Source organism: Oncorhynchus clarkii, chromosome 19 (assembly GCF_045791955.1).
Source record: "Oncorhynchus clarkii lewisi isolate Uvic-CL-2024 chromosome 19, UVic_Ocla_1.0, whole genome shotgun sequence".
In the NCBI taxonomy this organism is placed as follows: domain Eukaryota; kingdom Metazoa; phylum Chordata; class Actinopteri; order Salmoniformes; family Salmonidae; genus Oncorhynchus; species Oncorhynchus clarkii.
Window position 1 is genome coordinate 65131465 of NC_092165.1, and position 15318 is coordinate 65146782.

The following is a 15318-nucleotide window of genomic DNA, read 5'->3' on the forward strand; positions in this document are numbered from 1 at the left end:
GAGCTACAGATGTCTAGTATTAAAGTAGAGCTACAGCTATAGATGTGTAGTATTAAAGTAGAGCTACAGCAACATATGTGTAGTATTGAAGTAGAGCTACATGTGTCGTATTGAAGTAGAGCTACAGATGTCTAGTCTTGAAGTAGAGCTACAGCTACAGATGTGTAGTATTGAAGTAGAGCTACAGTTACAGATGTGTAGTATTGAAGTAGAGGAACAGATGTGTAGTATTGAAGCAGAGCTACAGCTACAGATGTGTAGTATTGAAGTAGAGCTACAGATGTGTAGTATTAAATTAGAGCTACAGCTACAGATGTGTAGTATTAAATTAGAGCTACAGCTACAGATGTGTTGTATTGAAGTAGAGCTACAGCTATGTGTAGTATTGAAGTAGAGCTACAGCTACAGATGTGTAGTATTGAAGTAGAGCTACAGCTATAGATGTGTAGTATTGAAGTAGAGCTACAGCAACATATGTGTAGTATTGAAGTAGAGCTACAGATGTGTAGTATTGAAGTAGAGCTACAGATGTCTAGTATTAAAGTAGACCTACAGCTACAGATGTGTAGTATTGAAGTATAGCTACAGCAACAGATGTGTAGTATTGAAGTAGAGCTACAGATACAGATGTGTAGTATTGAAGTAGAGCTACAGATGTGTAGTATTGAAGTAGAGCTACAGATGTGTAGTATTAAAGTAGAGCTACAGATTTCTAGTATTAAAGTAGAGCTACAGCTACAGATGTGTATTATTGAAGTAGAGCTACAGATGTGTAGTATTAAAGTAGAGCTACAGCTACAGATGTGTAGTATTAAAGTAGAGCTACAGCTACAGATGTGTTGTATTGAAGTAGAGCTACAGCTATAGATGTGTAGTATTGAAGTAGAGCTACAGCTACAGATGTGTAGTATTGAAGTAGAGCTACAGCTATAGATGTGTAGTATTGAAGTAGAGCTACATATGTGTAGTATCAAAGTAGAGCTACAGATGTGTAGTATTGAAGTAGAGCTACAGATGTCTAGTATTAAAGTAGAGCTACAGCTATAGATGTGTAGTATTAAAGTAGAGCTACAGCAACATATGTGTAGTATTGAAGTAGAGCTACATATGTGTCGTATTGAAGTAGAGCTACAGATGTCTAGTCTTGAAGTAGAGCTACAGCTACAGATGTGTAGTATTGAAGTAGAGCTACAGTTACAGATGTGTAGTATTGAAGTAGAGGAACAGATGTGTAGTATTGAAGTAGAGCTACAGCTACAGATGTGTAGTATTGAAGTAGAGCTACAGATGTGTAGTATTAAATTAGAGCTACAGCTACAGATGTGTAGTATTAAATTAGAGCTACAGCTACAGATGTGTTGTATTGAAGTAGAGCTACAGCTATGTGTAGTATTGAAGTAGAGCTACAGCTACAGATGTGTAGTATTGAAGTAGAGCTACAGCTATAGATGTGTAGTATTGAAGTAGAGCTACAGCTATAGATGTGTAGTATTGAAGTAGAGCTACAGCAACATATGTGTAGTATTGAAGTAGAGCTACAGATGTGTAGTATTGAAGTAGAGCTACAGATGTCTAGTATTAAAGTAGACCTACAGCTACAGATGTGTAGTATTGAAGTATAGCTACAGCAACAGATGTGTAGTATTGAAGTAGAGCTACAGTTACAGATGTGTAGTATTGAAGTAGAGGAACAGATGTGTAGTATTGAAGTAGAGCTACACCTATAGATGTGTAGTATTGAAGTAGAGCTACAGATGTGTAGTACTGAAGTAGAGCTACAGCTATAAATGTGTAGTATTGAAGTAGAGCTACAGCTACAGATGTGTAGTATTGAAGTAGAGCTACAGCTATAGATGTGTAGTATTGAAGTAGAGCTACAGATGTGTAGTATTGAAGTAGAGCTACAGCTATAGATGTGTAGTATTGAAGTAGAGCTACAGCTACAGATGTGTAGTATTGAAGTAGAGCTACAGATGTGTAGTATTAAAGTAGAGCTACAGTGTAGTATTGAATTAGAGTTAAAGCTACAGATGTGTGGTATTGAAGTAGAGCTACAGCTATAGATGTGTAGTATTGGAGTAGAGCTACAGATGTGTAGTATTGAAGTAGAGCTACAGTTACAGATGTGTAGTATTAAAGTAGAGCTACAGATGTGTAGTATTGAAGTATAGCTACAGATGTGTAGTATTGAAGTATAGCTACAGATGTGTAGTATTAAAGTAGAGCTACAGCTACAGATGTGTAGTATTGAAGTAGAGCTACAGCTACAGATGTGTAGTATTGAAGTAGAGCTACAGATATAGATGTGTAGTATTGAAGTAGAGCTACAGCTACAGATGTGTTGTATTGAAGTAGAGCTACAGCTATGTGTAGTATTGAAGTAGAGCTACAGCTACAGATGTGTAGTATTGAAGTAGAGCTACAGCTATAGATGTGTAGTATTGAAGTAGAGCTACAGCTATAGATGTGTAGTATTGAAGTAGAGCTACAGCAACATATGTGTAGTATTGAAGTAGAGCTACAGATGTGTAGTATTGAAGTAGAGCTACAGATGTCTAGTATTAAAGTAGACCTACAGCTACAGATGTGTAGTATTGAAGTATAGCTACAGCAACAGATGTGTAGTATTGAAGTAGAGCTACAGTTACAGATGTGTAGTATTGAAGTAGAGGAACAGATGTGTAGTATTGAAGTAGAGCTACACCTATAGATGTGTAGTATTGAAGTAGAGCTACAGATGTGTAGTACTGAAGTAGAGCTACAGCTATAAATGTGTAGTATTGAAGTAGAGCTACAGCTACAGATGTGTAGTATTGAAGTAGAGCTACAGCTATAGATGTGTAGTATTGAAGTAGAGCTACAGATGTGTAGTATTGAAGTAGAGCTACAGCTATAGATGTGTAGTATTGAAGTAGAGCTACAGCTACAGATGTGTAGTATTGAAGTAGAGCTACAGATGTGTAGTATTAAAGTAGAGCTACAGTGTAGTATTGAATTAGAGTTAAAGCTACAGATGTGTGGTATTGAAGTAGAGCTACAGCTATAGATGTGTAGTATTGGAGTAGAGCTACAGATGTGTAGTATTGAAGTAGAGCTACAGCTGCAGATGTGTATTATTGAAGTAGAGCTACAGATGTGTAGTATTGAAGTAGAGCTACAGATGTGTAGTATTAAAGTAGAGCTACAGATGTGTAGTATTGAAGTAGAAATACAGATGTGTAGTATTGAAGTAGAGCTACAGATGTCTAGTATTGAAGTAGAGCTACAGCTACAGATGTGTATTATTGAAGTAGAGCTACAGATGTGTAGTATTGAAGTAGAGCTACAGATGTGTAGTATTAAAGTAGAGCTACAGATGTGTAGTATTGAAGTAGAAATACAGATGTGTAGTATTGAAGTAGAACTACAGATGTCTAGTATTAAAGTAGAGCTACAGCTACAGATGTGTATTATTGAAGTAGAGCTACAGATGTGTAGTATTGAAGTAGAGCTACAGATGTGTAGTATTAAAGTAGAGCTACAGATTTCTAGTATTAAAGTAGAGCTACAGCTACAGATGTGTATTATTGAAGTAGAGCTACAGATGTGTAGTATTAAAGTAGAGCTACAGCTACAGATGTGTAGTATTAAAGTAGAGCTACAGCTACAGATGTGTTGTATTGAAGTAGAGCTACAGCTATAGATGTGTAGTATTGAAGTAGAGCTACAGCTACAGATGTGTAGTATTGAAGTAGAGCTACAGCTATAGATGTGTAGTATTGAAGTAGAGCTACATATGTGTAGTATCAAAGTAGAGCTACAGATGTGTAGTATTGAAGTAGAGCTACAGATGTCTAGTATTAAAGTAGAGCTACAGCTATAGATGTGTAGTATTAAAGTAGAGCTACAGCAACATATGTGTAGTATTGAAGTAGAGCTACATGTGTCGTATTGAAGTAGAGCTACAGATGTCTAGTCTTGAAGTAGAGCTACAGCTACAGATGTGTAGTATTGAAGTAGAGCTACAGTTACAGATGTGTAGTATTGAAGTAGAGGAACAGATGTGTAGTATTGAAGTAGAGCTACAGCTACAGATGTGTAGTATTGAAGTAGAGCTACAGATGTGTAGTATTAAATTAGAGCTACAGCTACAGATGTGTAGTATTAAATTAGAGCTACAGCTACAGATGTGTTGTATTGAAGTAGAGCTACAGTTACAGATGTGTAGTATTGAAGTAGAGGAACAGATGTGTAGTATTGAAGTAGAGCTACAACTATAGATGTGTAGTATTGAAGTAGAGCTACAGATGTGTAGTATTGAAGTAGAGCTACAGCTATAGATGTGTAGTATTGAAGTAGAGCTACAGATGTGTAGTATTGAAGTAGAGCTACAGATGTGTAGTATTAAAGTAGAGCTACAGCTACAGGTGTGTAGTATTGAAGTAGAGCTACAGCTACAGATGTGTTGTATTGAAGTAGAGCTACAGCTATAGATGTGTAGTATTGAAGTAGAGCTACAGCTACAGATGCATAGTATTGAAATAGAGCTACAGTTACAGATGTGTAGTATTGAAGTACAGGAACATATGTGTAGTATTGAAGTAGAGCTACAGATATGTAGTATTAAAGTAGAGCTACAGCTACAGATGTGTAGTATTAAAGTAGAGCTACAGCTACAGATGTTGTATTGAAGTAGAGCTACAGCTATAGATGTGTAGTATTGAAGTAGAGCTACAGATGTGTAGTATTAAAGTAGAGCTACATCTACAGATGTGTAGTATTGAAGTAGAGCTACAGATGTGTAGTATTGAAGTAGAAATACAGATGTGTAGTATTGAAGTAGAGCTACAGCTGCAGATGTGTATTATTGAAGTAGAGCTACAGATGTGTAGTATTGAAGTAGAGCTACAGATGTGTAGTATTAAAGTAGAGCTACAGATGTGTAGTATTGAAGTAGAAATACAGATGTGTAGTATTGAAGTAGAGCTACAGATGTCTAGTATTGAAGTAGAGCTACAGCTACAGATGTGTATTATTGAAGTAGAGCTACAGATGTGTAGTATTGAAGTAGAGCTACAGATGTGTAGTATTAAAGTAGAGCTACAGATGTGTAGTATTGAAGTAGAAATACAGATGTGTAGTATTGAAGTAGAACTACAGATGTCTAGTATTAAAGTAGAGCTACAGCTACAGATGTGTATTATTGAAGTAGAGCTACAGATGTGTAGTATTGAAGTAGAGCTACAGATGTGTAGTATTAAAGTAGAGCTACAGATTTCTAGTATTAAAGTAGAGCTACAGCTACAGATGTGTATTATTGAAGTAGAGCTACAGATGTGTAGTATTAAAGTAGAGCTACAGCTACAGATGTGTAGTATTAAAGTAGAGCTACAGCTACAGATGTGTTGTATTGAAGTAGAGCTACAGCTATAGATGTGTAGTATTGAAGTAGAGCTACAGCTACAGATGTGTAGTATTGAAGTAGAGCTACAGCTATAGATGTGTAGTATTGAAGTAGAGCTACATATGTGTAGTATCAAAGTAGAGCTACAGATGTGTAGTATTGAAGTAGAGCTACAGATGTCTAGTATTAAAGTAGAGCTACAGCTATAGATGTGTAGTATTAAAGTAGAGCTACAGCAACATATGTGTAGTATTGAAGTAGAGCTACATGTGTCGTATTGAAGTAGAGCTACAGATGTCTAGTATTGAAGTAGAGCTACAGCTACAGATGTGTATTATTGAAGTAGAGCTACAGATGTGTAGTATTGAAGTAGAGCTACAGATGTGTAGTATTAAAGTAGAGCTACAGATGTGTAGTATTGAAGTAGAAATACAGATGTGTAGTATTGAAGTAGAACTACAGATGTCTAGTATTAAAGTAGAGCTACAGCTACAGATGTGTATTATTGAAGTAGAGCTACAGATGTGTAGTATTGAAGTAGAGCTACAGATGTGTAGTATTAAAGTAGAGCTACAGATTTCTAGTATTAAAGTAGAGCTACAGCTACAGATGTGTATTATTGAAGTAGAGCTACAGATGTGTAGTATTAAAGTAGAGCTACAGCTACAGATGTGTAGTATTAAAGTAGAGCTACAGCTACAGATGTGTTGTATTGAAGTAGAGCTACAGCTATAGATGTGTAGTATTGAAGTAGAGCTACAGCTACAGATGTGTAGTATTGAAGTAGAGCTACAGCTATAGATGTGTAGTATTGAAGTAGAGCTACATATGTGTAGTATCAAAGTAGAGCTACAGATGTGTAGTATTGAAGTAGAGCTACAGATGTCTAGTATTAAAGTAGAGCTACAGCTATAGATGTGTAGTATTAAAGTAGAGCTACAGCAACATATGTGTAGTATTGAAGTAGAGCTACATGTGTCGTATTGAAGTAGAGCTACAGATGTCTAGTCTTGAAGTAGAGCTACAGCTACAGATGTGTAGTATTGAAGTAGAGCTACAGTTACAGATGTGTAGTATTGAAGTAGAGGAACAGATGTGTAGTATTGAAGTAGAGCTACAGCTACAGATGTGTAGTATTGAAGTAGAGCTACAGATGTGTAGTATTAAATTAGAGCTACAGCTACAGATGTGTAGTATTAAATTAGAGCTACAGCTACAGATGTGTTGTATTGAAGTAGAGCTACAGTTACAGATGTGTAGTATTGAAGTAGAGGAACAGATGTGTAGTATTGAAGTAGAGCTACAACTATAGATGTGTAGTATTGAAGTAGAGCTACAGATGTGTAGTATTGAAGTAGAGCTACAGCTATAGATGTGTAGTATTGAAGTAGAGCTACAGATGTGTAGTATTGAAGTAGAGCTACAGATGTGTAGTATTAAAGTAGAGCTACAGCTACAGGTGTGTAGTATTGAAGTAGAGCTACAGCTACAGATGTGTTGTATTGAAGTAGAGCTACAGCTATAGATGTGTAGTATTGAAGTAGAGCTACAGCTACAGATGCATAGTATTGAAATAGAGCTACAGTTACAGATGTGTAGTATTGAAGTACAGGAACATATGTGTAGTATTGAAGTAGAGCTACAGATATGTAGTATTAAAGTAGAGCTACAGCTACAGATGTGTAGTATTAAAGTAGAGCTACAGCTACAGATGTTGTATTGAAGTAGAGCTACAGCTATAGATGTGTAGTATTGAAGTAGAGCTACAGATGTGTAGTATTAAAGTAGAGCTACATCTACAGATGTGTAGTATTGAAGTAGAGCTACAGATGTGTAGTATTGAAGTAGAAATACAGATGTGTAGTATTGAAGTAGAGCTACAGCTGCAGATGTGTATTATTGAAGTAGAGCTACAGATGTGTAGTATTGAAGTAGAGCTACAGATGTGTAGTATTAAAGTAGAGCTACAGATGTGTAGTATTGAAGTAGAAATACAGATGTGTAGTATTGAAGTAGAGCTACAGATGTCTAGTATTGAAGTAGAGCTACAGCTACAGATGTGTATTATTGAAGTAGAGCTACAGATGTGTAGTATTGAAGTAGAGCTACAGATGTGTAGTATTAAAGTAGAGCTACAGATGTGTAGTATTGAAGTAGAAATACAGATGTGTAGTATTGAAGTAGAACTACAGATGTCTAGTATTAAAGTAGAGCTACAGCTACAGATGTGTATTATTGAAGTAGAGCTACAGATGTGTAGTATTGAAGTAGAGCTACAGATGTGTAGTATTAAAGTAGAGCTACAGATGTGTAGTATTAAAGTAGAGCTACAGCTACAGATGTGTAGTATTAAAGTAGAGCTACAGCTACAGATGTGTATTATTGAAGTAGAGCTACAGATGTGTAGTATTAAAGTAGAGCTACAGCTACAGATGTGTAGTATTAAAGTAGAGCTACAGCTACAGATGTGTTGTATTGAAGTAGAGCTACAGCTATAGATGTGTAGTATTGAAGTAGAGCTACAGCTACAGATGTGTAGTATTGAAGTAGAGCTACAGCTATAGATGTGTAGTATTGAAGTAGAGCTACATATGTGTAGTATCAAAGTAGAGCTACAGATGTGTAGTATTGAAGTAGAGCTACAGATGTCTAGTATTAAAGTAGAGCTACAGCTATAGATGTGTAGTATTAAAGTAGAGCTACAGCAACATATGTGTAGTATTGAAGTAGAGCTACATGTGTCGTATTGAAGTAGAGCTACAGATGTCTAGTCTTGAAGTAGAGCTACAGCTACAGATGTGTAGTATTGAAGTAGAGCTACAGTTACAGATGTGTAGTATTGAAGTAGAGGAACAGATGTGTAGTATTGAAGTAGAGCTACAGCTACAGATGTGTAGTATTGAAGTAGAGCTACAGATGTGTAGTATTAAATTAGAGCTACAGCTACAGATGTGTAGTATTAAATTAGAGCTACAGCTACAGATGTGTTGTATTGAAGTAGAGCTACAGCTATGTGTAGTATTGAAGTAGAGCTACAGCTACAGATGTGTAGTATTGAAGTAGAGCTACAGCTATAGATGTGTAGTATTGAAGTAGAGCTACAGCAACATATGTGTAGTATTGAAGTAGAGCTACAGATGTGTAGTATTGAAGTAGAGCTACAGATGTCTAGTATTAAAGTAGACCTACAGCTACAGATGTGTAGTATTGAAGTATAGCTACAGCAACAGATGTGTAGTATTGAAGTAGAGCTACAGATACAGATGTGTAGTATTGAAGTAGAGCTACAGATGTGTAGTATTGAAGTAGAGCTACAGATGTGTAGTATTAAAGTAGAGCTACAGATTTCTAGTATTAAAGTAGAGCTACAGCTACAGATGTGTATTATTGAAGTAGAGCTACAGATGTGTAGTATTAAAGTAGAGCTACAGCTACAGATGTGTAGTATTAAAGTAGAGCTACAGCTACAGATGTGTTGTATTGAAGTAGAGCTACAGCTATAGATGTGTAGTATTGAAGTAGAGCTACAGCTACAGATGTGTAGTATTGAAGTAGAGCTACAGCTATAGATGTGTAGTATTGAAGTAGAGCTACATATGTGTAGTATCAAAGTAGAGCTACAGATGTGTAGTATTGAAGTAGAGCTACAGATGTCTAGTATTAAAGTAGAGCTACAGCTATAGATGTGTAGTATTAAAGTAGAGCTACAGCAACATATGTGTAGTATTGAAGTAGAGCTACATATGTGTCGTATTGAAGTAGAGCTACAGATGTCTAGTCTTGAAGTAGAGCTACAGCTACAGATGTGTAGTATTGAAGTAGAGCTACAGTTACAGATGTGTAGTATTGAAGTAGAGGAACAGATGTGTAGTATTGAAGTAGAGCTACAGCTACAGATGTGTAGTATTGAAGTAGAGCTACAGATGTGTAGTATTAAATTAGAGCTACAGCTACAGATGTGTAGTATTAAATTAGAGCTACAGCTGCAGATGTGTTGTATTGAAGTAGAGCTACAGCTATGTGTAGTATTGAAGTAGAGCTACAGCTACAGATGTGTAGTATTGAAGTAGAGCTACAGCTATAGATGTGTAGTATTGAAGTAGAGCTACAGCAACATATGTGTAGTATTGAAGTAGAGCTACAGATGTGTAGTATTGAAGTAGAGCTACAGATGTCTAGTATTAAAGTAGACCTACAGCTACAGATGTGTAGTATTGAAGTATAGCTACAGCAACAGATGTGTAGTATTGAAGTAGAGCTACAGTTACAGATGTGTAGTATTGAAGTAGAGGAACAGATGTGTAGTATTGAAGTAGAGCTACACCTATAGATGTGTAGTATTGAAGTAGAGCTACAGATGTGTAGTACTGAAGTAGAGCTACAGCTATAAATGTGTAGTATTGAAGTAGAGCTACAGCTACAGATGTGTAGTATTGAAGTAGAGCTACAGCTATAGATGTGTAGTATTGAAGTAGAGCTACAGATGTGTAGTATTGAAGTAGAGCTACAGCTATAGATGTGTAGTATTGAAGTAGAGCTACAGCTACAGATGTGTAGTATTGAAGTAGAGCTACAGATGTGTAGTATTAAAGTAGAGCTACAGTGTAGTATTGAATTAGAGTTAAAGCTACAGATGTGTGGTATTGAAGTAGAGCTACAGCTATAGATGTGTAGTATTGGAGTAGAGCTACAGATGTGTAGTATTGAAGTAGAGCTACAGTTACAGATGTGTAGTATTAAAGTAGAGCTACAGATGTGTAGTATTGAAGTATAGCTACAGATGTGTAGTATTGAAGTATAGCTACAGATGTGTAGTATTAAAGTAGAGCTACAGCTACAGATGTGTAGTATTGAAGTAGAGCTACAGCTACAGATGTGTAGTATTGAAGTAGAGCTACAGATATAGATGTGTAGTATTGAAGTAGAGCTACAGCTACAGATGTGTTGTATTGAAGTAGAGCTACAGCTATGTGTAGTATTGAAGTAGAGCTACAGCTACAGATGTGTAGTATTGAAGTAGAGCTACAGCTATAGATGTGTAGTATTGAAGTAGAGCTACAGCTATAGATGTGTAGTATTGAAGTAGAGCTACAGCAACATATGTGTAGTATTGAAGTAGAGCTACAGATGTGTAGTATTGAAGTAGAGCTACAGATGTCTAGTATTAAAGTAGACCTACAGCTACAGATGTGTAGTATTGAAGTATAGCTACAGCAACAGATGTGTAGTATTGAAGTAGAGCTACAGTTACAGATGTGTAGTATTGAAGTAGAGGAACAGATGTGTAGTATTGAAGTAGAGCTACACCTATAGATGTGTAGTATTGAAGTAGAGCTACAGATGTGTAGTACTGAAGTAGAGCTACAGCTATAAATGTGTAGTATTGAAGTAGAGCTACAGCTACAGATGTGTAGTATTGAAGTAGAGCTACAGCTATAGATGTGTAGTATTGAAGTAGAGCTACAGATGTGTAGTATTGAAGTAGAGCTACAGCTATAGATGTGTAGTATTGAAGTAGAGCTACAGCTACAGATGTGTAGTATTGAAGTAGAGCTACAGATGTGTAGTATTAAAGTAGAGCTACAGTGTAGTATTGAATTAGAGTTAAAGCTACAGATGTGTGGTATTGAAGTAGAGCTACAGCTATAGATGTGTAGTATTGGAGTAGAGCTACAGATGTGTAGTATTGAAGTAGAGCTACAGTTACAGATGTGTAGTATTAAAGTAGAGCTACAGATGTGTAGTATTGAAGTATAGCTACAGATGTGTAGTATTGAAGTATAGCTACAGATGTGTAGTATTAAAGTAGAGCTACAGCTACAGATGTGTAGTATTGAAGTAGAGCTACAGCTACAGATGTGTAGTATTGAAGTAGAGCTACAGCTACAGATGTGCAGTATTGAAGTAGAGCTACAGTGTAGTAGTAAAGTAGAGCTACAGATGTCTAGTATTAAAGTAGACCTACAGCTACAGATGTGTAGTATTGAAGTATAGCTACAGCAACAGATGTGTAGTATTGAAGTAGAGAGACAGTTACAGATGTGTAGTATTGAAGTAGAGGAACAGATGTGTAGTATTGAAGTAGAGCTACAGCTACAGATGTGTAGTATTGAAGTAGAGCTACGGTGTAGTATTGAAGTAGAGCTACAGCTACAGATGTGTAGTATTGAAGTAGAGCTACAGCTATAGATGTGTAGTATTGAAGTAGAGCTACAGCTACAGATGCGTAGTATTGAAGTAGAGCTACAGTTACAGATGTGTAGTATTAAAGTAGAGCTACAGATGTGTAGTATTGAAGTAGAGCTAGTTACAGATGTGTAGTATTGAAGTACAGGAACAGATGTGTAGTATTGAAGTAGAACTACAGTTACAGATGCGTAGTATTGAAGTAGAGCTACAGCTACAGATGCGTAGTATTGAAGTAGAGCTACAACTACAGATGCGTAGTATTGAAGTAGAGCTACAGATGTGTAGTATTGAAGTAGAGCTACAGTTATAGATGTGTAGTATTGAAGTATAGCTACATATGTGTAGTATTAAAGTAGAGCTACAGCTACAGATGAGTAGTATTGAAGTAGAGCTAAATATGTGTAGTATTGAAGTAGAGCTACAGCTGTGTAGTATTGAAGTAGAGCTACAGCTACAGATGTGTAGTATTGAAGTAGAGCTACAGATGTGTAGTATTAAAGTAGAGCTACAGCTACAGATGTGTAGTATTGAAGTAGAGCAACAGTGTAGTATTGAAGTAGAGCTACAGCTATAGATATGTAGTATTGAAGTAGAGCTACAGCAACAGATGTGTAGTATTGAAGTAGAGCTAAATATGTGTAGTATTGAAGTAGAGCTACAGCTGTGTAGTATTGAAGTAGAGCTACAGCTACAGATGTGTAGTATTGAAGTAGAGCTACAGATGTGTAGTATTGAAGTAGAGCAACAGTGTAGTATTGAAGTAGAGCTACAGTTACAGATGTGTAGTATTGAAGTAGAGGAACAGATGTGTAGTATTGAAGTAGAGCTACACCTATAGATGTGTAGTATTGAAGTAGAGCTACAGATGTGTAGTACTGAAGTAGAGCTACAGCTATAAATGTGTAGTATTGAAGTAGAGCTACAGCTACAGATGTGTAGTATTGAAGTAGAGCTACAGATGTGTAGTATTGAAGTAGAGCTACAGCTATAGATGTGTAGTATTGAAGTAGAGCTACAGCTACAGATGTGTAGTATTGAAGTAGAGCTACAGCTACAGATGTGTAGTATTGAAGTAGAGCTACAGATGTGTAGTATTAAAGTAGAGCTACAGTGTAGTATTGAATTAGAGTTAAAGCTACAGATGTGTAGTATTGAAGTAGAGCTACAGCTATAGATGTGTAGTATTGAAGTAGAGCTACAGATGTGTAGTATTGAAGTAGAGCTACAGTTACAGATGTGTAGTATTAAAGTAGAGCTACAGATGTGTAGTATTGAAGTAGAGCTAGTTACAGATGTGTATTAGAGCTAGTTACAGATGTGTAGTATTGAAGTACAGGAACAGATGTGTAGTATTGAAGTAGAGCTACAGTTACAGATGTGTAGTATTTAAGTAGAGCTACAGTTACAGATGTGTAGTATTGAAGTAGAGCTACAGCTACAGATGTGTAGTATTGAAGTATAGCTACAGATGTGTAGTATTAAAGTAGAGCTACAGCTACAGATGTGTAGTATTGAAGTAGAGCTACAGCTACAGATGTGTAGTATTGAAGTAGAGCTACAGCTACAGATGTGTAGTATTGAAGTAGAGCTACAGTGTAGTATTAAAGTAGAGCTACAGCTACAGATGTGTAGTATTAAAGTAGAGCTACAGCAACAGATGTGTAGTATTAAAGTAGAGCTACAGCAACAGATGTGTAGTATTGAAGTGGAGCTACAGCTATAGATGTGTAGTATTGAAGTAGAGCTACAGCTATAGATGTCTAGTATTGACTTAGAGCTACAGTTATAGCTACAGTGCCTTGCGAAAGTATTCGGACCCCTTGAACTTTGCGACCTTTTGCCACATTTCAGGCTTCAAACATAAAGATATAAAACTGTATTTTTTTGTGAAGAATCAACAACAAGTGGGACACAATCATGAAGTGGAACGACATTTATTGGATCTTTCAAACTTTTTTAACAAATCAAAAACTGAAAAATTGGGCGTGCAAAATTATTCAGCCCCTTTACTTTCAGTGCAGCAAACTCTCTCCAGAAGTTCAGTGAGGATCTCTGAATGATCCAATGTTGACCTAAATGACTAATGATGATAAATACAATCCACCTGTGTGTAATCAAGTCTCTGTATAAATGCACCTGCACTGTGATAGTCTCAGAAGTCCGTTAAAAGCGCAGAGAGCATCATGAAGAACAAGGAACACACCAGGCAGGTCCGAGATACTGCTGTGAAGAAGTTTAAAGCCGGATTTGGATACAAAAAGATTTCCCAAGCTTTAAACATCCCAAGGAGCACTGTGCAAGCGATAATATTGAAATGGAAGGAGTATCAGACCACTGCAAATCTACCAAGACCTGGCCGTCCCTCTAAACTTTCAGCTCATACAAGGAGAAGACTGATCAGAGATGCAGCCAAGAGGCCCATGATCACTCTGGATGAACTGCAGAGATCTACAGCTGAGGTGGGAGACTCTGTCCATAGGACAACAATCAGTCGTATATTGCACAAATCTGGCCTTTATGGAAGAGTGGCAAGAAGAAAGCCATTTCTTAAAGATATCCATAAAAAGTGTTGTTTAAAGTTTGCCACAAGCCACCTGGGAGACACACCAAACATGTGGAAGAAGGTGCTCTGGTCAGATGAAACCAAAATTGAACTTTTTGGCAACAATGCAAAACGTTATGTTTGGCGTAAAAGCAACACAGCTCATCACCCTGAACACACCATCCCCACTGTCAAACATGGTGGTGGCAGCATCATGGTTTGGGCCTGCTTTTCTTCAGCAGGGACAGGGAAGATGGTTAAAATTGATGGGAAGATGGATGGAGCCAAATACAGGACCATTCTGGAAGAAAACCTGATGGAGTCTGCAAAAGACCTGAGACTGGGACGGAGATTTGTCTGCCAACAAGACAATGATCCAAAACATAAAGCAAAATCTACAATGGAATGGTTCAAAAATAAACATATCCAGGTGGTAGAATGGCCAAGTCAAAGTCCAGACCTGAATTCAACCCAGAATCTGTGGAAAGAACTGAAAACTGCTGTTCACAAATGCTCTCCATCCAACCTCACTGAGCTCAAGCTGTTTTGCAAGGAGGAATGGGAAAAAATTTCAGTCTCTCGATGTGCAGAACTGATAGAGACATACCCCAAGCGACTTACAGCTGTAATCGCAGCAAAAGGTGGCGCTACAAAGTATTAACTTAAGGGGGCTGAATAATTTTGCACGCCCAATTTTTCAGTTTTTGATTTGTTAAAAAAGTTTGAAATATCCAATAAATGTCGTTCCACTTCATGATTGTGTCCCACTTGTTGTTGATTCTTCACAAAAAAATACAGTTTTATATCTTTATGTTTGAAGCCTGAAATGTGGCAAAAGGTTGCAAAGTTCAAGGGGGCCGAATACTTTCGCAAGGCACTCTATATAGTATGTAGTATTGTTTTCTGTAATGTCACAGAGATCTTGAGTGTAACATCCCCAAAGCAATACTGTTCCTCTGGCTCTGGCAGTCAAAGACACGGCCACAGACAGGCAGGTCCTCCAATGCTGGAGCAGACAGCGCTTCTCTGTCCTGGCAACCCAATGGTGGAACGCTGACGCTAGGACAGCAGTCCCTGCCCATCTTCCGAAAACATCTGAAACCCAACCTCTTCAATAAGTATTTTAAATAATCCCACAGCACCACCCACAAATCCCCCCTCCCCCTTTACTAGCTCTGATACCCTGATATATATTTTTCATTAA

General features: G+C 37.1%; 1 protein-coding gene across 4 annotated transcripts in view; it reads right to left on the reverse strand.

Moving 5' to 3' along the window:
• The window catches only part of LOC139375485 (histone-lysine N-methyltransferase NSD2-like), a 76682-nt gene that overhangs the window by 12172 nt on the left and 49192 nt on the right, over window positions 1–15318 (reverse strand). The window contains exon 18 of one of the 4 annotated variants that reach the window (XM_071117316.1): window positions 15029–15209. The exons of the other annotated variants lie outside the window; for them this stretch is intronic. Coding sequence (XP_070973417.1) covers window positions 15174–15209 — 36 coding nt within the window. The 3' untranslated portion in view covers window positions 15029–15173. Of the gene's footprint in view, window positions 1–15028; window positions 15210–15318 lie in introns of those variants that run through there. 4 annotated transcript variants of the gene reach the window in all.